We start from the raw sequence: 17764 nt of genomic DNA, 5'->3' as shown, positions 1-17764 counted from the left end.
CCCAATTACCAGCGATGTTTCTTTGGGTTTATGCATATCTCTGTGTCCTTCCCTATTAATGCCTTCATAAACAAATCATTTCATATGTAAACTAGATGGAAGTCGTTGTGTATAATGAATATGAAAACTCCACACGTGACATACAGTATAAGTAAAATCATCATGCCACACAGATACAGTACATGCCAAGAACGTTGTGTACTTTTTTATAAGATGACATGCACACATCTGAAATTACTGCGGTAATTTTTTCCTTGGCACATCCCTTCCAATCTCTAACAAATTGGTGCTAATCAAGTTAAAGGGGACCTTCCTGCCCTCCTCGTCCCTCTAAACTTTCTCAGCATTTAGTCATGCACCTGCCGTTTCCTCATTCCTTTGCGCTCTTCCTCCTAAATTACTGGGAGGTGATATACAGCCTGGGTGTCCCAAGGCTACAGGAGATTTAGAACTTTGTCCCATATGAAGGAGAGGTGAGAAAAGACATTACTATGCAGAATAGGTAATATTGAAAACGCCAGAGCTTTTTATGGTGCCCCATGCAGATTATCAATCTATTTGTGTAACTTGGCTACCCAGAATTTCATTTCCCTTTTCATTTATTTGCCTTGCTGCAACCGTTTACAGTGCCGAAACTGAAAATTGAAGCCATGACGAGCGGGGGAGCAATATTCCAAGGGCGAAATAGGCCTCTTGTGCTGTATGATTGCAAAGGTTCATTTGGAAAGGGGAGGGGGAGGGAATGAAGTGACCTCTTTTTGATGAGCTCAGAGAATATTTTGAGGGAAACATGGAGTCCCCATATGGTTGTCTACACCTTGTCCATGCTGTCGTCTTATAGGCCTCGAGCTTTCTGAGGTGTTATTGAGGATTTATTGCGCTCCTTGCCTTTTAAAAGAGCAACACTTGTCCGTATTGCCCTAAATTAAATTCAGCACCATGAACAGAGGCGTACATTTGGTAGCAGGGCCCTGTGTTAGTTTCAGCACCATGGACAGAGGCAGATCTCTGTGTTTGGTCTTGTTGTACAACTGCCGCTTTGTCATTAATAGGCTGCAAATATTAACAAAGTCCAGCCTTGATTCATATCACTACACAGCTTTTGGAAATGAAAATGAATATTTTTTATACAGAGTTTAGTGTTACAGAGAATAAAAAATGAAACGTGTTTGACAGACCTGGTGCTTTGAATTGCTCTCAGTGTGCCTGTGCAGTGGGCACAAATGATTTGAAGAGCCACACGGTCACATTTGAGTATACCCAAACGGATTAAAATAAGTGCCATTTTGGGAGCGAAAAGACACACAGTTACACGTCTTGCTCGTTAATTGCGTGTTATTATTATCAGTCCGATGGGCTCAGTCACCGAAGCCATTTCACTCCGGGCGACACTGAAAACATTTCATAGTGGCTCACAGGTAGTGTGCTGTGTGACGAAACAGACCGTGAGGGAACCATCGTGGCGCCATACCTTACATAATCATCACAGCAGTACCCACTGAACATAATTACAATGATTTGTGCCCTCCCATTTCACCCTTGTATTAAAAAATATTGCTCGAGGTAAGTCGGGCGTGAGCGCAGGCAAGGCTGCTGTGGTGAATGGAGTGTGGCCCCGAGGGAAAGCTTGGAGAGCAGTGCACGGTGTCATGCCAAAGAAAGCCAAGTCCCCCCCCCCACCCCCACCTCTCCACCTCCACCCTTCTCCACCCCTCCCGCCCCGCCGGGGCCCGGTCATGCCGTGAGAACGGGATGACATTACCGGGCCATTTAGCTGGCGGAGGAGCAGAAAAAGGTGAGAGAGGCGCCGAGTGTGTCGCTTTTGTTATTTAATGGTTGGCTAATGTCTAGGCGGAGGGGGGTATGCCTCATAGCCAAAAAATGAAAACAAATAGGTCAACATTATGAGCCTTGGATGTCGCTGCTATACTGTGAGGCCTTGGGGCTGCGTGGTTTGACTGAAGACACTGAAGCAGAACTGGAGAACACAACCGGTTCATTTTGATCATCACTGGAGGATTGTGGTCTGTGTACCCCACACTTTACCCTGTGGCCTGACATGAATATAACATATTATCATATATAGTAGGTATAGTATGATCATATGTGTAGTACTTTATGATTACTGTGGCCAAAACAGCTCACAGTAACAGTGTTATCGCAAAATATCTATAGGAATTTTGAAAAATAATAATATATATTCAGTCAAATTCATCTTGAACTTTGCTTATGTTTTTATACTTCTTCCTGGCAAATTAATTACACCCCAACGAGTGCAGGGAGGTGGAGACAGTCTGTAAAAATAACAATACAAAAGTGAACAGAAAGAGCAATTACACTTAATTGATATTGCAAAGGCAAGCAGATGGTGTTAGGAGGGGGAGACAAAGTGAGAAGGGAAAGAAATTATTTAAAACGTGCTGGATTATTTATATGATATTATAACATGTGTATGATTAACATGTTCTCAGTATTTAATCTTTGAATATCGCGGTTATTGTCAGTACCGGTATACCGTGACACCTCTGAGGCAACGACTTTTACCGGCTTTGCGTGTTTGTACACACGATTATGTGTACATGTGTGTGTATGTGTGTCAAGTACATTCCTTGTATTCCACACAGTGTAGATCATAATGTATATGCATCTTTATTCAACATGTGGATATTAATTTGCTGTCTTTCTGTGAGATAGCATCCCACACTGAAGCAGACAGAGACATGGTTAAGGACCACCCAGCCTGAGACACATTATAGGCTATAGCTCCTCTGTCACTGATTAATTTTCCATATACCTTGCTGATTGTTTAAGTGACATTCCTCAGACTGGATTTCAATAGGAATATGAGCACTCTTATCATTAACACATTGCCATGACCTCAGGTGTAGCTGTCCTTTAGGAACAGAGATAAACACCATGAACTGAGTCCCAAAGGAATAAAAGAGAATGGCCAGTGATCTGAACAGAGAGGTCATGCCAGTGCTCAGGTTAGAATTGAATGGGGAAATATCTGATCTTATATATCCAAAAGACGTGTCCGTCATCCTAAATTGTGCCCACTTTGAGAGTCCATTTGCACCTTCCCCATGTCACTAAATTCGGAGGTGTAAGATCACAGGTTAGGGGCAAAACAGTAAGATGATCAGTGTCAGATAATAAAGATCATTCTGTCTGGAGCATGGTGCTAAAAAAAATGTAATATGTTGAACCCAAGAGAGCAGGAATTTCTCTCCTTTTTTTCTACCTGTTTAATCAGGAATGCTCAGTTAATTTCTATCACAGACGTAAATGTGCTTTTAATTTATGTGTAATTGTTTTAGACCTTCACTCTGAATGGGGTTTAATATCAGCACCTAACTCACTCACACTAGATTTTCATAAATCAAGGACTGCTATAATCAGACTGGCCACTTTAAATTTGATTAAAAAACTGTTTGGCTGATGCCTAAAGGCCTGAAGTAAGCTCAAAATTAATTTCACGAGGAAACTGAATATTACATGTCCTTCCAAATGATCATTCAACCCCCTTTTTTAACGACGAAATAGCTCCTCTGATGTGTTTGTGTATTTACAGTGTGAATTATGATTGAGATTTTTCTTTTTGCTTTTTGTCTTTGTGAGTGTGAGGAAGCCTAAAGAGTTGCCGACGTCGCTGAATGTGGATTTTCCGTGCGTCGTGTCAATTTGTCCCACTCCTGTGTGACTTTTTTCCCCCTCTGATGTGCCCCCTCTGTACGCCACTCGGCGGTGCTCACAGACTTCCCCTTTCTGGAAATCAAATCATCTAATCCACATGACTTTGGAAATGGCAGAGGAAGCTAATAATACGTCGTCTCACCGGTGCGCACACACAAAAAAAAATGCGTTTGCAGTCGACATTAACGAGCAGTCGGGACCGTCGGATGAATCCTGCATCGGTGTGTTTTTAGTTTCGCCTGCGGGACTGTGTGCGTTTCAGCACCACGGAGCTGTCCACGGTCCAGGAGCGAAGTGAAGATGCAGGGAGTCACTGCTGCTGCTGCTGCTGCTGCTGTCGAAGATGAGGAAAGCTACAAGATGATATGAAGTGTGATTCAAGCACAAATCAAACCTCCTCTCCCATCACACCTACAGCAACTCTTTATTCTGACTGAAGCAAAAACACATCAGGAGTAATCTGCTGTCAGACAGCTGTGCAGCTTATTACCATTAATAAGAACAGTGTGCATGTCAGTCACGATGTAATGCATTCTCGAGTTGGTGAATGTGTAGTTATTTGCTCTGAGTAGGAGCACAAAGGACCGTATTCTCTATATTTCTCTATTTATAGACCCTCTCCCCTCGCTGGAATGTACCACTCGGTCCTCGCAGGAGAAAAGGGGGGACAGAAAACGCTGGGTTTGACATATGCCGAGTTTATAGCGGCCCCCCTTTGTTCAAACCTCCCCACTGTTCTGGCTGAGATTGAACTGGCCCCGTCCGTTTAAACCGAGAAGACACCCATACCGACTCCTCAATGCAAAAAAATAAAAGGGTGCCAAGAAGCTGGGACGAGGGAACGTGGGTGTAAATAGACAGTGAACGCTCTTGGTCTCTCTCTCTCCCTCTCTCTCTCTCCCTCTCCCTCCCCCTTCTCTTTCTCTCTGTCTCTCTTTTATGAAATCAATGAACGAGTTATTGGGTAGGACATAAATATAAGGAATCAAAGCCTCCACCGGGACCAACGGCATTGCGCGCTTTTGATATGCGTCTTCGCCAAATGCTACATGTGTTTTCACATCAGTGTAAATATTGGCTTTGATAGGACGAGAGTGGAATCAGCTCTGGCACGGCTTGGTCTCGGAACCAAATTTTGACCAAGACTTCCACCAGCTTTTTTTTTTTTTTTATTTATTATTATTTTTCAACGTAAAAACGATTCCTCCACCATCACCATCTGCTGCTGTTGTACCCATCCCAACTCACTGGCCGGTCCGAAGATGGCAACTTTAACCAACGGGCAGGTGGACGGCACGGTGCACGGTGTCGGTGTAGTCTCCGCCAGCACGAACGGGCTCGTGAACGGATTAAGCCACAGCCACAGCCCGGTGGGCTGCCCGGCCACCATCCCCATGAAGGACCACGATGCCATCAAACTCTTCATCGGTCAGATCCCCCGCAACCTGGACGAGAAGGACCTCCGGCCCCTCTTCGAGGAGTTCGGCAAGATCTACGAGCTCACTGTGCTGAAGGACCGCTTCACGGGCATGCACAAAGGTGGGTTAAGCCCGTGTTCCCAGAGACAGCTATGCTTCTACATGTTTTTGTCAGTGTGAAATCTGTCACACACTGGTGAGAGTGAGGATCCTAAAATCACGATTGTTGGCAAAATGTGCAATTTTCCGTCAGGCTGACTTTACGCATGTTGTTGTCGGGATTTGTGGCAACCAAAAAAAGGACATTTATCCCTTTGTTAGACTTTTCATTGCTTCTCCGATCCAGTGCATCATTTTCAGTCTTATTGGGCAAACATATCCAAGCATGAGGGTGTCACGAATCGGGAGTCACGACGGCATGAATTTATGTAGGGTGATATTAGGAGGAGCAATGTTCCTATGTGGGCAGTGTGTGCACGGGAGTATTCACACATCTAGTCCGGCGGTTGTAAACGTGCTTTCATTCACTACAGCGCTAAATCCAGGCCATTAACCTCACGTTTTCACGTTGCAATAGCGGGGAGGCTGTGTGTGATTGCCCGCAGCACCGTACACTCTGTTGCCCGTAACTCTCTCGCTGTGTGTGTGTGTGTGTGTGTGTGTGTGTGTATGTGGAGGGGGGGGGGCGGTCGCGCGTGCACGTGTGTACGCACGTGTGCAACACAAGAGGAGTAGGCCAATGAATATATAGTAATTTTCTACAGCCTTTTAAAAACCTTTTTGAGATATTCAGGTGCTGGTGATCTGAGTTATTCCTCCTTAAATATGAAATTTAAACTATAAAATAGAAACGTAAATTGCACAGAAATATTTTAATTGATTTTTAAAAAACTTTCTCACTCTGTGCAGCTGATTTTATACCTGCTCCCAGTGTCCTGTCTTCGTTACAGCTGTGAATTATCATAAACTTTTGGGATAACAATGCTGTATGGCCTTTTGGTGTAATATTAACAGCCTGCCTTGTGTTTTTGGTGCAACAGGAATGACTCTGCTTTATTCCTGTATTTTATTTTCCACTCTCAAGGGAAGGGTCATTCTCTGCAAATCACCATCTAATGAGAGGTCACTAATTGATCTGCCATACCTGCAGGACATCACCCAGGGGAGCAAAGTACATTAAGAATGAGCTATCACTTTTTGGGAACCCCCCCTGTCTTCCTCCCTTTAAAGCCCCCTCCGTCCCATGTAAACAATGTGTGACATGCACCATGTGTCAGGAAATGATTATGATATACAAATAATCGCAGAGGGCGGAGACTGTCTGCAGGCATGGGGAAACCAAAGAGGTGGAGAAGGGAAGGGGGGGGGGGGGGGGGGGGAGGTTATCTTTTATTAATAGCCCAGCTGTAGTAGCGACTCCCTGTTGGACAGTTAATCACCAGTGGCCCCAGAACTATAGGCACGGCTCGCCAGCTGATTCTAAGAACTGTCTCCTCACCGCGATATACGGCCCTGCTTCCCAGGCTGGGCCCCCGCTTTCATTAGCGAGCCCCCGCTGCGCTCATATTTTAACTAGCTGGAGGCTCTAGCTACTCCCTGGCTCGCCAGCTCACTGGCTCCTTGCAACCTGCTCGAAGGCCGCATACCCTCCACACACTCCTAACACCTTCCTGAAGTTTCTATAGAAGCTTCCCCAAATTAGCAGTAAAAGACAGCACGTCCCACAAATAACAGGCACAGTGAGTGACTGTGTGCTCTGCCGTCAAACTGCTTTTATTGAAGACTACACAGCATAGCATGAATCAGGTATGGGATGCAATCACAGCGAGAGTTTGAGACAAAAGTAAATACATTTATGAGAAGATACACAAATATTTTGGAGGGAAATGATGCATGCTGTTTCTCTGTGCCTTGTGAAATGAAAGCTATCTAAACTGTTAAACTCTGGCACTTTTTCCTGTATTTGTTCCAAAAAGTCTGGCTCACTGTTGCCAACCAGAAGCTGAAAAACTGTCAACTCATCAGTGCCATTTTGGTGGTCTAAAATAGTGTTGTACATTTTGTACATGCATGTTCCGATCTGTCACGACCCTCCCCTCTCCCCTTTTCCCTCAGCTCCTTCATGCAGTATGCATTTTTCAGAGTCCTGCTATAGAGTGGAAAGAGTCAAACCGAGGACATGATGACCCTTTAAGGTGTGAAATGCTCCAGTGGACTGAGGTCTATAGAGCTGCCCACCAGAAAACTCCTCTTCTATTCTTCTCCTCCATCTTTTCTCCTCTTCATTAACTCTGCTTGATCCCCCTCATTCTTTGCTTTCCCTTTTTCGCCTTTTGTCTTCACTTTATGTACTCGCTGTGACATGTTGCCTGTTCCAGTGACAGTGCATCATGTTGGATAATGGCTGTGGTAGCACAAAAGCCTCGGCTTGAACCGGAGATTGTAGATGATCAACTGTCATTTCCTTTACAATTTTGTTCTACCTCTGGTTTTTTCCTCTCAAATGGCACACAACTTGGTAACTGTCATCGCTAACAATGTAATGCCTCATCTGGGGATACTGTTGCATTCATTTAACTCTACCCAAAGAGACATGGCACCTTTACAAAGAAATAAGCATGGTTTTCAGCTGGATAATACAAAGCTTTTTTTTCTGCTACGGCAGGTAATAAAAGGCTCTCCTGTTCTGCTGTACATCAACAAGCCTAAAGAAACAGCCTTTGCTGTGGTAATGCTGCTGAAGAAAGAGACCCCTATTATGGCCATTGTCAGCCGTGCCTGTGATACTATTGCCATAACCCTCCCCATAATGACTCCATGTATCACTAGTAATCTAGTCTTTAGGATTCTGTCCCCTTGGAATGGAGGGGTGGAGGGAGCGGGGAGGAGGGGAGTATGGGACGGGGGTCTGCAGAGGCTCGGAGCGGGCGCAGGGACACCAGTGCAGGCCTACATTCTCCCAATGATTTTATTTCTCTCCCCTCTGCGACCGAGCCATGCTAATAGAGGCCATTTATAATGGTCACCGGCTGCTGCTGCTGCTGCTGCTGCTGCTGCTGCTGCTGCTGCTACCAAGCACAACGGGGCTGAGAGGCACGGCTAGCACAAAGAGCCAGCCCTTTTCTCTTTCTCCTCTCCCTGGCGATGCAGCATGGGAGGTGGAGATCTATTCAGGAAGAGAAGGTGTAGATATGATTGCTAGCACTATTCATCAGCCTGATTTCATGTAATAATCACCGGGGTAATTGAGCTGCAATGATACGGGGAAGACATTTAATAACCGAAGGTGTTATCTATTGTTTACTGCTGTCACATCTTCAGGCAGTATTGTGTTCCAGGCCAAACCTTTATTGTCTACATTTTCGTTTTTTCTGAGCAAATGCAAATGCAACTGTCACCAAGTTTGTTTTACGGCTGTTGTTTCATTTGGTGGTAATTTAATGCGAGTAATATATTTGTCCTTGGCCAAACTAAATACATTAGCAACAGTTCTCGCCATAGGCTCAGACAGTTAAAGTGGCTGCAAAGCCAGAGAGTTGCTCAAAGTCAAAGCAGGTGCTGAAACTCCACTTAGATTTGAGCCAAAAAGTCCATTTTGACCTGGCAAGTGATGTAAATAAAATGTCACAGGTCTTCAGTGCGGGTCATCTGCTTTTAAAAGAAGACACCACTGGTAAAATAACTGTGGGGATTAATGATAACATGTGGGCTGTTTTTCAGTTTAATCTCAATACTTGAGAAAATGGTTTAATATGTTTAAAAATCAAACAAGTGGAGATACAGCGTAATGACCAATGGTAATCGTGTTAAAATTTACCCATACTGCAGATGGCTTATGCCACAGATGGGGGTTATAATCTATGCAGCACATAAAGGGAGTTATGGTTCCCTCTGAACGTCTATGGTATTGATATTTCAGCCCTTTTAAGTGAATGTGTCAGGGGAGCAGGTTCAGAGCAGATCATTGGGCTCATCGTGTTTGGTGAGGCCAGGAAGTCACGATGCCAAAAACATGAAAGTCTCATGCTGTGTTTTATTGCAGGCAATTAGGTGTTACAGGTTGCCATTAGAGGAGTACTGTCTGCAGGAAAAAAAGGAGGATAAAGCCAAATTTGGCTCTGAACAAAGAGAGAGAAGTGCGGGTGTGTTTTTTCGTCCTGCAGGTCTGCGTTAATGCAGCATGCGTTCCGGCCGAAAAATTTCACTCTCGTTGCATCATCCTCTCTCTGTGGGATCCTTCTCTCTCCTCCTCTCGCATTTGGTTTGGGATGAGTGTGTGTTGGTGTGTGTGTGTGTTCATGTGCTCCTCCTCTCCTCACTGGCCCAGAATCCTCCACTCAGCTCAGCTCAGAATGCGCGCTCAGGCCCCACATTGTGCCCCGTTTCTATGAAGATGCGTCGCAATCGATTTTTGAGTGTTTTGTCAGGGAGAAAGGCAACATGTGTCACAGGGGGGGTCGCTTCGTACCAAAGTACACTCGACCACCAGCGCCACACCCACACACGCCACCACCACCCCTGTCCTGGCACAACCCAGAACTGCCAAGCAACAAGAGGGGAAACAAGAGGCGGAGTCTGAGCGGGGAGTACAGTGAGCCTAATTTGTCAGGAGGGCCGTTGTCAAGGCAGCACTGCCTCTGTTGTCCATTATTATTGGAGGGGACTGTCAGATGGGGGCCGGCTGATGGCCAAGCAGGGAGCCAGTTAGTCACAGTGAGAGATGACCGCACCAAGCCAAAGGAGGGAGTGCTCGTGGAGCTCGTGCAAGGATTAGCATGCTAACAGCAGGTTTGGAGTCATGAGGCCTGTCAGGGAGGTGGAGCCCTCTGGCTCGTCTGACCTCGGCGGTTCTCTCATTAAAACCACTGACCTTTACACACAGACAGAGAGAGATAATGTAAAGGGATGGCTCTACCTACATGGTCATCTCATTTCACTTCCTAAAGAGTGGATGAAACAAGCTGACATGTGTTCAGCACAAACTGCAAGTTTGGTAAAAGTATACAAGGGTAAATATGTTGTGTGCACATGTATATACATATATATATATATATATATTGGTAACACATTGATGGGTGAGAACTAGAAGGGCATATGTGACATTTGGGGCAAAGATGAGTTATATATATCAAATGAAAGCTCCTGATGAGCAAAATACCCAAAAGGGAACTTTTGAATTCTTAACCAATCTTAAGTTATTAATCAAAAACCAAAAGACTTAACACTGAACACACTGAACTAATTGGGGTCAAAACGGACGTAACTGCACTTACTTAAAAACTTTTTTTTTCTCAATAAATGTCAAAATATTGTTAATTTAGTACACTGTCATCCACATGTTTATGAAGTTTTAATATTTAAGATTAAAAGAAATAAAGAAACATAACAAACTCACTCACTTACTTCCCTCTGGTTCTCACCCCTCAATATGTACCAGTAACAAACGATTTAAAGTGTGCCGCATATTTGAAATGACTGTAATTTCAAACATACAGTCACATTGCCATTTATAGGCATTTGCCTCTCAGAAAACTTTTTGTGTTGATAGTTCAGGAGGGCATGCATGTCTGGTATCATACAGTTAAATGGTGGAGTCAGCATATATCAAGGTGTTAGTGTGTAGTTAATGGTTCCATGTGGCAAAGTCATGGCTCACTGTGGACGGCAGTGCTGACCTGTGGAGAAGCATAACACTGAAGATTTGTGGCCATCGTTACGGGTCAGAGAGACTGCTGATCTCAGCAATTTTCAGATAGATAGATAGATAGATAGATAGATAGATAGATAGATAGATAGATAGATAGATAGATAGAAGCTTTTTTATTTGCTTATTTTCAAGTGAATTTTTTGGTGTGAGAATCTCTCCAGGCATGTGATGTTTTATTTTTCCCATAAGACCACTGACTGTGTTAACTCACACTCGGATATCAATATTCTGATATACTAGAGACAAAAGTGATCCATAATACTTCCAACAGTTTCGAAGGCGAAAAACATCTCTGAAACATTTATATGCACAGTGGAAAAGCTTTCTTGTGTTTTGACACAGTTAAACTCCTCGGCCGATAGCCCACAGCTGGGTTAAAATAAAGTCTGCCTTAAATGTTTCATCAACATTTGGCCTTTTGTTTTCCATAAAGACAGGCTAAACAACTTGCACATGCTTCCCTCCTGCTTTCCTACTGCCGCGTGCATTGCCCCAGTGTACTGTTCTTCCAGAGGATGAAGAAAAAAATCATTTTTTTTGACAAATGCTCCTTGGAGAGGTAAATATTTTCTGTTTTCAAGGCTCTTGCATCAGCTAAGTATTATTGTGCTTCGTGTTCAATTTTTAAAAAGTTGACGCTTAAGGCCTCTTCAATCTTTTAGGTACACTTAATACCACTTCCAAGCCCCCCCGCTTCAAATACCGGTGGCCGGTTCAGGAGATGGTGAATGCAATACTTTTGAAATGTTGGAAAGTCTTACATGTTGTTTTTGAGATTTACTTTTGTTCCACTGATGATTTCATACTAATAATAGAGCTTCCTGTGGGGAGGAGCCCTGCGTTTTTTCTAAATATGTTTGGGTTTTGGTTTTTTTTGCAAGTTTAAAAAAAATCATCATAGTTCAGGATTAGCTAAGTAAAATATACTGATAAATAAAAACATATTCATGCAGCTTCACACATTATAGTCCCCACATGTGATCTCTCTCTCTGTTATTCCATATACTTTACATTTTGTTCCATTTCTGGCTTTCTTATCTGTGCCAAGCAATTACACGGGCACCATGCTCTATATGTAGTTGTTCGGTGTGAAAGGCTTAAACACCATTTCCTTTGTTCGCCAGTCAAAAGGTTATGAATCTCCTCTGTGCGTGAACTTGGAAACTGGTGTTTTTTGCCTTTTGGATTAGAGCTGCAGGCTCCTTTTATCAAGCTTTGCATAGTGAGGAGGCATTATGATAGGGAATATTATAATATCCGTATGTGTACAGTATATGTGTGTGTTTATACGGGCATGTATACATTTTCTCTGTATATTTGTTGTGTGTTCATCCCTTTATGTGCATATGGTTTTGATATATGAATGTGTGTGTGTGATTAAACTGCAGATTATAGTACTGCATGTGCCAAATATCAGCCCGAACTGAAGCAGTACTTCATAGTAACTTTTAATGTTTAATTGTAGTATTTATATTTAAGGCCGAAACCCGACTCGAACCCTCAGTGTCTGCACATTAAAATGGGTCCAGCTGCAGCTCTCTGCTGCAGAGGCTTTCCACGAGGAACGAGCAGCATGACACAGCAGCAATGTGAAAAATAGAAGCAAAGTTTGTCACAGCTAACTGTGGCAGTGGCCCATTAATGCGTATCCGTTAAGCATTTATTCTCGTTACATATTCTGCTCCAAATGTCTTTTATTGGCTTCAAACTGCAGCTAATACATTTAAATGTTTTTTTAACATTGTTCTCAAGGTCAAGTTGTGTTTTAATATCACAGAAAAAAAATCAAATCATTGTTATTACCTTGCAAACAGATATTGTAATAAGCCCCTGTGATTCCTCCAACCAGTGATACATGATACTTTCAATTACCTTTTTAGCCCATACACAATTGGCTCATATACACTAAACAAATCATTCGGCTTTGGAGATTTATGGTTCATAGAAAGTTGAATTGATGTTTATTCTCAACCAAATTGCTAAACATAACTCGAAGTGGCGTATCTGGGTCTGCCTGCTGGAATACTCCAAAGCAGGGATTACACGAGCCGTGTACTATTTGTCCCAGACAGAAAGCGCGTCAAAGACTGTCGAGCATGTGTGACTTGTCAGGCCGCACACATATTTAGCTTCCTCTGTATGCATGCATACCGTCTCCTGTGCTGTGCGATGACTGCCAGGTTTGAGTGTCCCTGATTCAATTCGCTTTCTTCCCCCATCTCCCTTCATGCCTATTTCATGTCCCCCCAATTAAAAATGCACCACGTTGACTTGTAAAAGGAAGGTGGGAATGGAGGTTAGGGCTTTTCAAAGATCTCTCTCAATTATTCAAGAGCAGGTTTGATTCAGAAAATGGAGGAGGATTAATAAGTCATGCAGAAGTTTTCAGAGGTTTTGGTAGCAAATGTAATGCAAGATGTTCTGATGAAACTAGCAGGAGCATCGACCAGAAAGAACAGTTTGTTGTCAATTGGGCTTGGCAAGTTTTGACTCCCAGAGTCAGCATCCTACATTTATGCTATCACTTCTCTTTAACAGATGTGAGAGGGATGTCTGAAGTTAGCAACTCAGGTCAGAGAAGCTTTGTTCTGTTTTATATTTAAGAAATATATTTAGTTGGCACAGTGCTGAATGACAAAAGGCAACTGAAGAGCTTTGAATTTGCGTTTCAATTTTTTGCATTTGTTTCTGGATACCCACTGGGTCCATATCATTCCATTTTCATTCCCCAAAAAACTGCAAATCAGTGCCTTTTGCTATCAGATATTACCATTCAAATCATATTGGCATAACATTGAGGGAAAGTACATCAAGGCTTTATCCTATCCTGCTGGTTGGAGAGCAGATAGACCAAAACATATCGCTGCAGAGGGAGATGGTGCAAGAGTGCGTAAAACGACAAGGAGCTCAAGACAGAGAGAGCGAGGGGAGAGAGGGAAGGAGAATTAGAGAGATGTTGAAACAGGGATGATGTAAGAGAATGCGTGAAAAGAGGCGAGGGAGATCCATGGAAGAGAGTTCGGGTGGGGGGTTGCACACAAAGGCAGACAAAGAATATCAAGAGGCAGAGCGATATACAAGAAAGAGAGCAGAGATTGTAAAGAGAGGTGCAGACTAAAAATGGAGGCACAGGGAGATTGTTCAATGACAGGCACGGAGTGAGCAAAAAGGAAGAGGGAAGGGGCTGAGAAGAAAAGACAGACAGAGAGAGAGAAGTAGAAAGAGTGAGGGAGTCCCAGAGACAGATGTCGCCCTCGCTGGCCCCGGCAGATTGATAGCTTCTGGCCCAGTTCCATGCCAGGCTTTGACCCCTCTGTCCTCTGCTGTAATTTATAGGCTGCGTTTTGCCAGATTTAAGCACTACTCTGTGGCCATCATGGCTCGAGAAGGAAGAATGACCTTCCTGGGATGGGAGCAGAATTAGACCCCTGCAGCTCTCAGCCACCCTGGGGGTAAATCAGCAAGTGCCCTCCATATTAGAGTGATCTCTGACAACATGTTAATTGGACAGGTTTTACGGTATGTTTGTCAAGCAATCATTTCTTCCCCGTGTATATTAGCTCCTGCTCTTTCATCACGAATTTCAATATGCACTAGTATTGTATTTGAGTTTTAGTGTGTTTAGCGTCTGCCAGAATAAATGTCTGCGTATCAGTCCAGTCACATTGCCATCAACACACAGCAGGTGAGAGGATGAATATATTTGATACATTTTGGGTGACACTGGAGCTCAAGATTTTGGCCTCATGCTGCGACAAGTCTGGACAAACTATTGTTGTTATGAAGTCATTTCCAATACTTCAAGTAACAGCAATAAAATAAAAGATTGTGTTGTCTTTACACTTTTTATAGAGCTTAATTTCTACAGAAAAAAAAAAAGTTTGAAAAAGGATGGAAAACCAGAAATCTGATTAGCTGTTGATGCTCAAGGATCACCAAATCCAAACCAACCAAGACAGTACTTGTAATATATATTGATAAAAAATATAGATTAAAAACAAGTTGCTATCCTGCGATAGGCAACCACATACCAGTGTCCAAAATAACCAACAAAAAATCATGATCAGGAATAAACTTGACAAATGGCCATTATTATTATTACTACTGTTCGTATTATTACAGTGCAGTTCTGCATGTGGTTTGTCCAAGTGGTGTTGCTGTACCCCAACAGAACACAGCTCACAGATGTATTCAACTAACACTAACATCTTGCTGTTCATGAATTATGTTATATTTGTCAGTTTGCTCATGTCAGGTGTCAATCATTTATGTCGTGTACAGTACAATGTATAGCTTTACATGCTTGTGATAAATAATGTAATATAATGGGAGGTTGGGGGGGTTAGACTACCTCAGCAGATTTGCCCTCCCCCTCATGTTGACTTCATGGCTACGGCCTTGAAAGCAACAGTTTTAACTTTGGCAGAGAACTGAGGGTCCATGTGGGAGTCTATCTATCGTATTAAAAAGCTGACTGACAAAAATGTTTTAGGGTCTTTAAGGGAGACTCTTGGAAATAAGTGAGGAAACGTAAGTGTGAGTGACTGACGTTCAGCTGGATTTAAGCAGGTCTGTGCAGGTTGTGAGGATCACTTTACCGGGGATGATTTTGTATCTCAAGAGCAGGTGGAAAACTTCACGGGTATGTTAACACACAATGAAGGTGGTTATGAGAAAATATACATTCTACGGAAATCAAAAAACATTTTCACTGAATTTCACTGAGCAATATGTAACAAAAGAAATGGAGCTGTAGCCAATGGCAAACAAACACAAGGTTTGAGTATTTCATTTACATCAAACAAAGCGCAAGCAGAGTACTCACCTTAAACGTGGTGTTCACCGAGCTGCTAATGCTCTATAGTGAATGCACTCTTTATTTATTTTTATTTATTTATATACCAGTGCCTTGTATTTGTGATCTTTTATCCATTTCATTGCAACTCATTTTCAATTTCCTCAGAAGTTTATTTATATATTTAACATCTGAACTTACAATTATATAAATACATGTTATTATGAGGTTATTGCGGCCAAATTAATTGCCTTGGAGTGTCCATTGTATTAAATATTGAACATTTCTTTTTTCAGTCTGCTGATCAAAGACACCTCAGACCACTGTCTGCACCTTTTTGTGTTTTTTAAGGTCTCCGTCACTCAGAGGCCGAGTTGCTTAATGACTGACCAGCTGCCGCCTTCGTGAGTCAGGCACTAATTTTTGCAGGCGCAAATTAAATGAAAAGCGAGGCACAAGTTTGCACTATGGTTTCTTGTAAAGTAAATATGGCCCTGTGTGTATCCGGCGTGTGCCTTCCAGTAGACTAACTTGGCTGGCTAGCCGGTGGGCTCAGCTGGGCTTGTGCTTGGCCATTCAGAGCGTTACTTCAATGCACAAATCAGCCCAGGGAATGATCTGGACAGAAAGCCTTCAGCAAATTATTACAGATTTGCAATTTAATGGCTTCTGAGGTCTCTCCCAGCCCCACACAGGTTCCCGACGAGACAGAGCCCATTAGTTTGGTCCTTTAATCACAGAACAGGAGATGGGAATCCTGGCCAAACCTATACATACCCCGCTTCACTTGGTGTGGAATGATTTCATGGGTTTATAGATAGAGACAGAGAAGTCTGTGCATGAGAGCAGGCATGTGTGAGTGCGTACGTGTGTGTGTAGGAGAGAGAGAAAACAACGCGTCCCTCTATGGATTGTTTATCAATACCATGAGGACGCACTGGGCAGGAGCAATTAATTTGGCATTGGCTATACCCAAAGCCAACAGAAGTCCACTTCATAAATACATAAAAATGGAAAACAAGTCTCCAATGTCATGTTCCAAAAATGTTTTCATTAAAAGTGGTTTCAGTTTAAGTTAAACATGAAAATGTTTTAATCAGCAACATTAAAGTTATAATTTTATCATTGTAATTAAATTTAATCATCAAGAGAGAAACATGACAAATGTTCAGTTAGTTGAGCAAAGTTTAGAAGAATCACTTTGTGTTCTGCTAAACTCCAGTAGACTGACCTGTTTCAGACTGAGCTGCAGAACAGCCCCTCACTTAAGCCTGTAAATAAAGAAAATATATTTGCTTGTGATTTATTACATTTTCTGTGAATTAATCGGCAGTTAGGCTCCAGACCCAAAGCTCTGTGTTATGGTCCATTATGGATTTACAGTGCAAGATTTCCCATTTATACAGGCTGAAAGAATGTATTTTAGATAATGACTTAACTTTTCTGATACTATTTGCGACAGACAAATGGCCAGCTTATACAGGGTGTTTAAGCAAGTCTTTTCCCTGACACTATACTTGCCCTGAGTAATGTGCCATCGATGCAAAATGTAAAAACTATCACTCCAATCTGCCTTTCAATGTCCCAATTTGTCCAAGAGGAAGCCAAGCTTTCTAAATGAGCTGGACAAAAGTGACTGCCAAAGGGGATGAATATATATAATTATCTGTGGCTGGAGCACCAACAAAGGGACTTTGAAAATCAACTTCGTGCGCCAAAGGCTTCATTAGCCTGACGACAACAAAATGTCCCCTCAACTCGCAGGCAGGGAAACACAGGTATCTGCAAAGCCATTATAAAAGCACGCCGCGCAGCCTCCTGTAGCCCAACCGCTATCTGTTTGGGATTAGAAGCTACTTAATGCGCTAATGTTAATATGCTAATGTGTTAATGTTATGTTTGAATTATTAGGTGATTTAAGAAATGGCTGGCTGCTGTTTTGTTGGTCTTACGCATTGACACGTTCGAAAGGACGGATAACTGTGTTTACTTTGCATATGGAAATCCCCGAATGTCTTTCATCTGTCCTTCCTATAGCGACTAGTGGTCCATGTTAGCTTTGCAAACATCTTAATTGTGTTAAATGGAGGAAAAAGGGGGGAAGATTAAAAGCCATTAATGTGTGTTGCGTGAGGGTGTGCTATTCCC

General features: G+C 42.8%; 1 protein-coding gene across 11 annotated transcripts in view; it reads left to right on the top strand.

The window, feature by feature from the left end:
- Positions 1-4631: 4631 nt before the first annotated feature.
- Positions 4632-17764, top strand: part of celf4 (CUGBP, Elav-like family member 4) — a 106156-nt gene continuing 93023 nt past the window's right edge. For all 11 annotated transcript variants that reach the window (XM_078166904.1, XM_033626389.2, XM_033626392.2 and 8 more), the window contains exon 1: positions 4632-5235. In XM_078166904.1, coding sequence (XP_078023030.1) covers positions 4959-5235 — 277 coding nt within the window. In that variant the 5' untranslated portion in view covers positions 4632-4958. The remainder of the gene's footprint in view (positions 5236-17764) is intronic.

Source organism: Epinephelus lanceolatus, chromosome 1 (assembly GCF_041903045.1).
Source record: "Epinephelus lanceolatus isolate andai-2023 chromosome 1, ASM4190304v1, whole genome shotgun sequence".
Lineage (NCBI taxonomy): Eukaryota > Metazoa > Chordata > Actinopteri > Perciformes > Serranidae > Epinephelus > Epinephelus lanceolatus.
The sequence above is the reverse complement of the archived record's forward strand: the minus strand, read 5'-3'. Positions and strand labels throughout refer to the sequence as shown.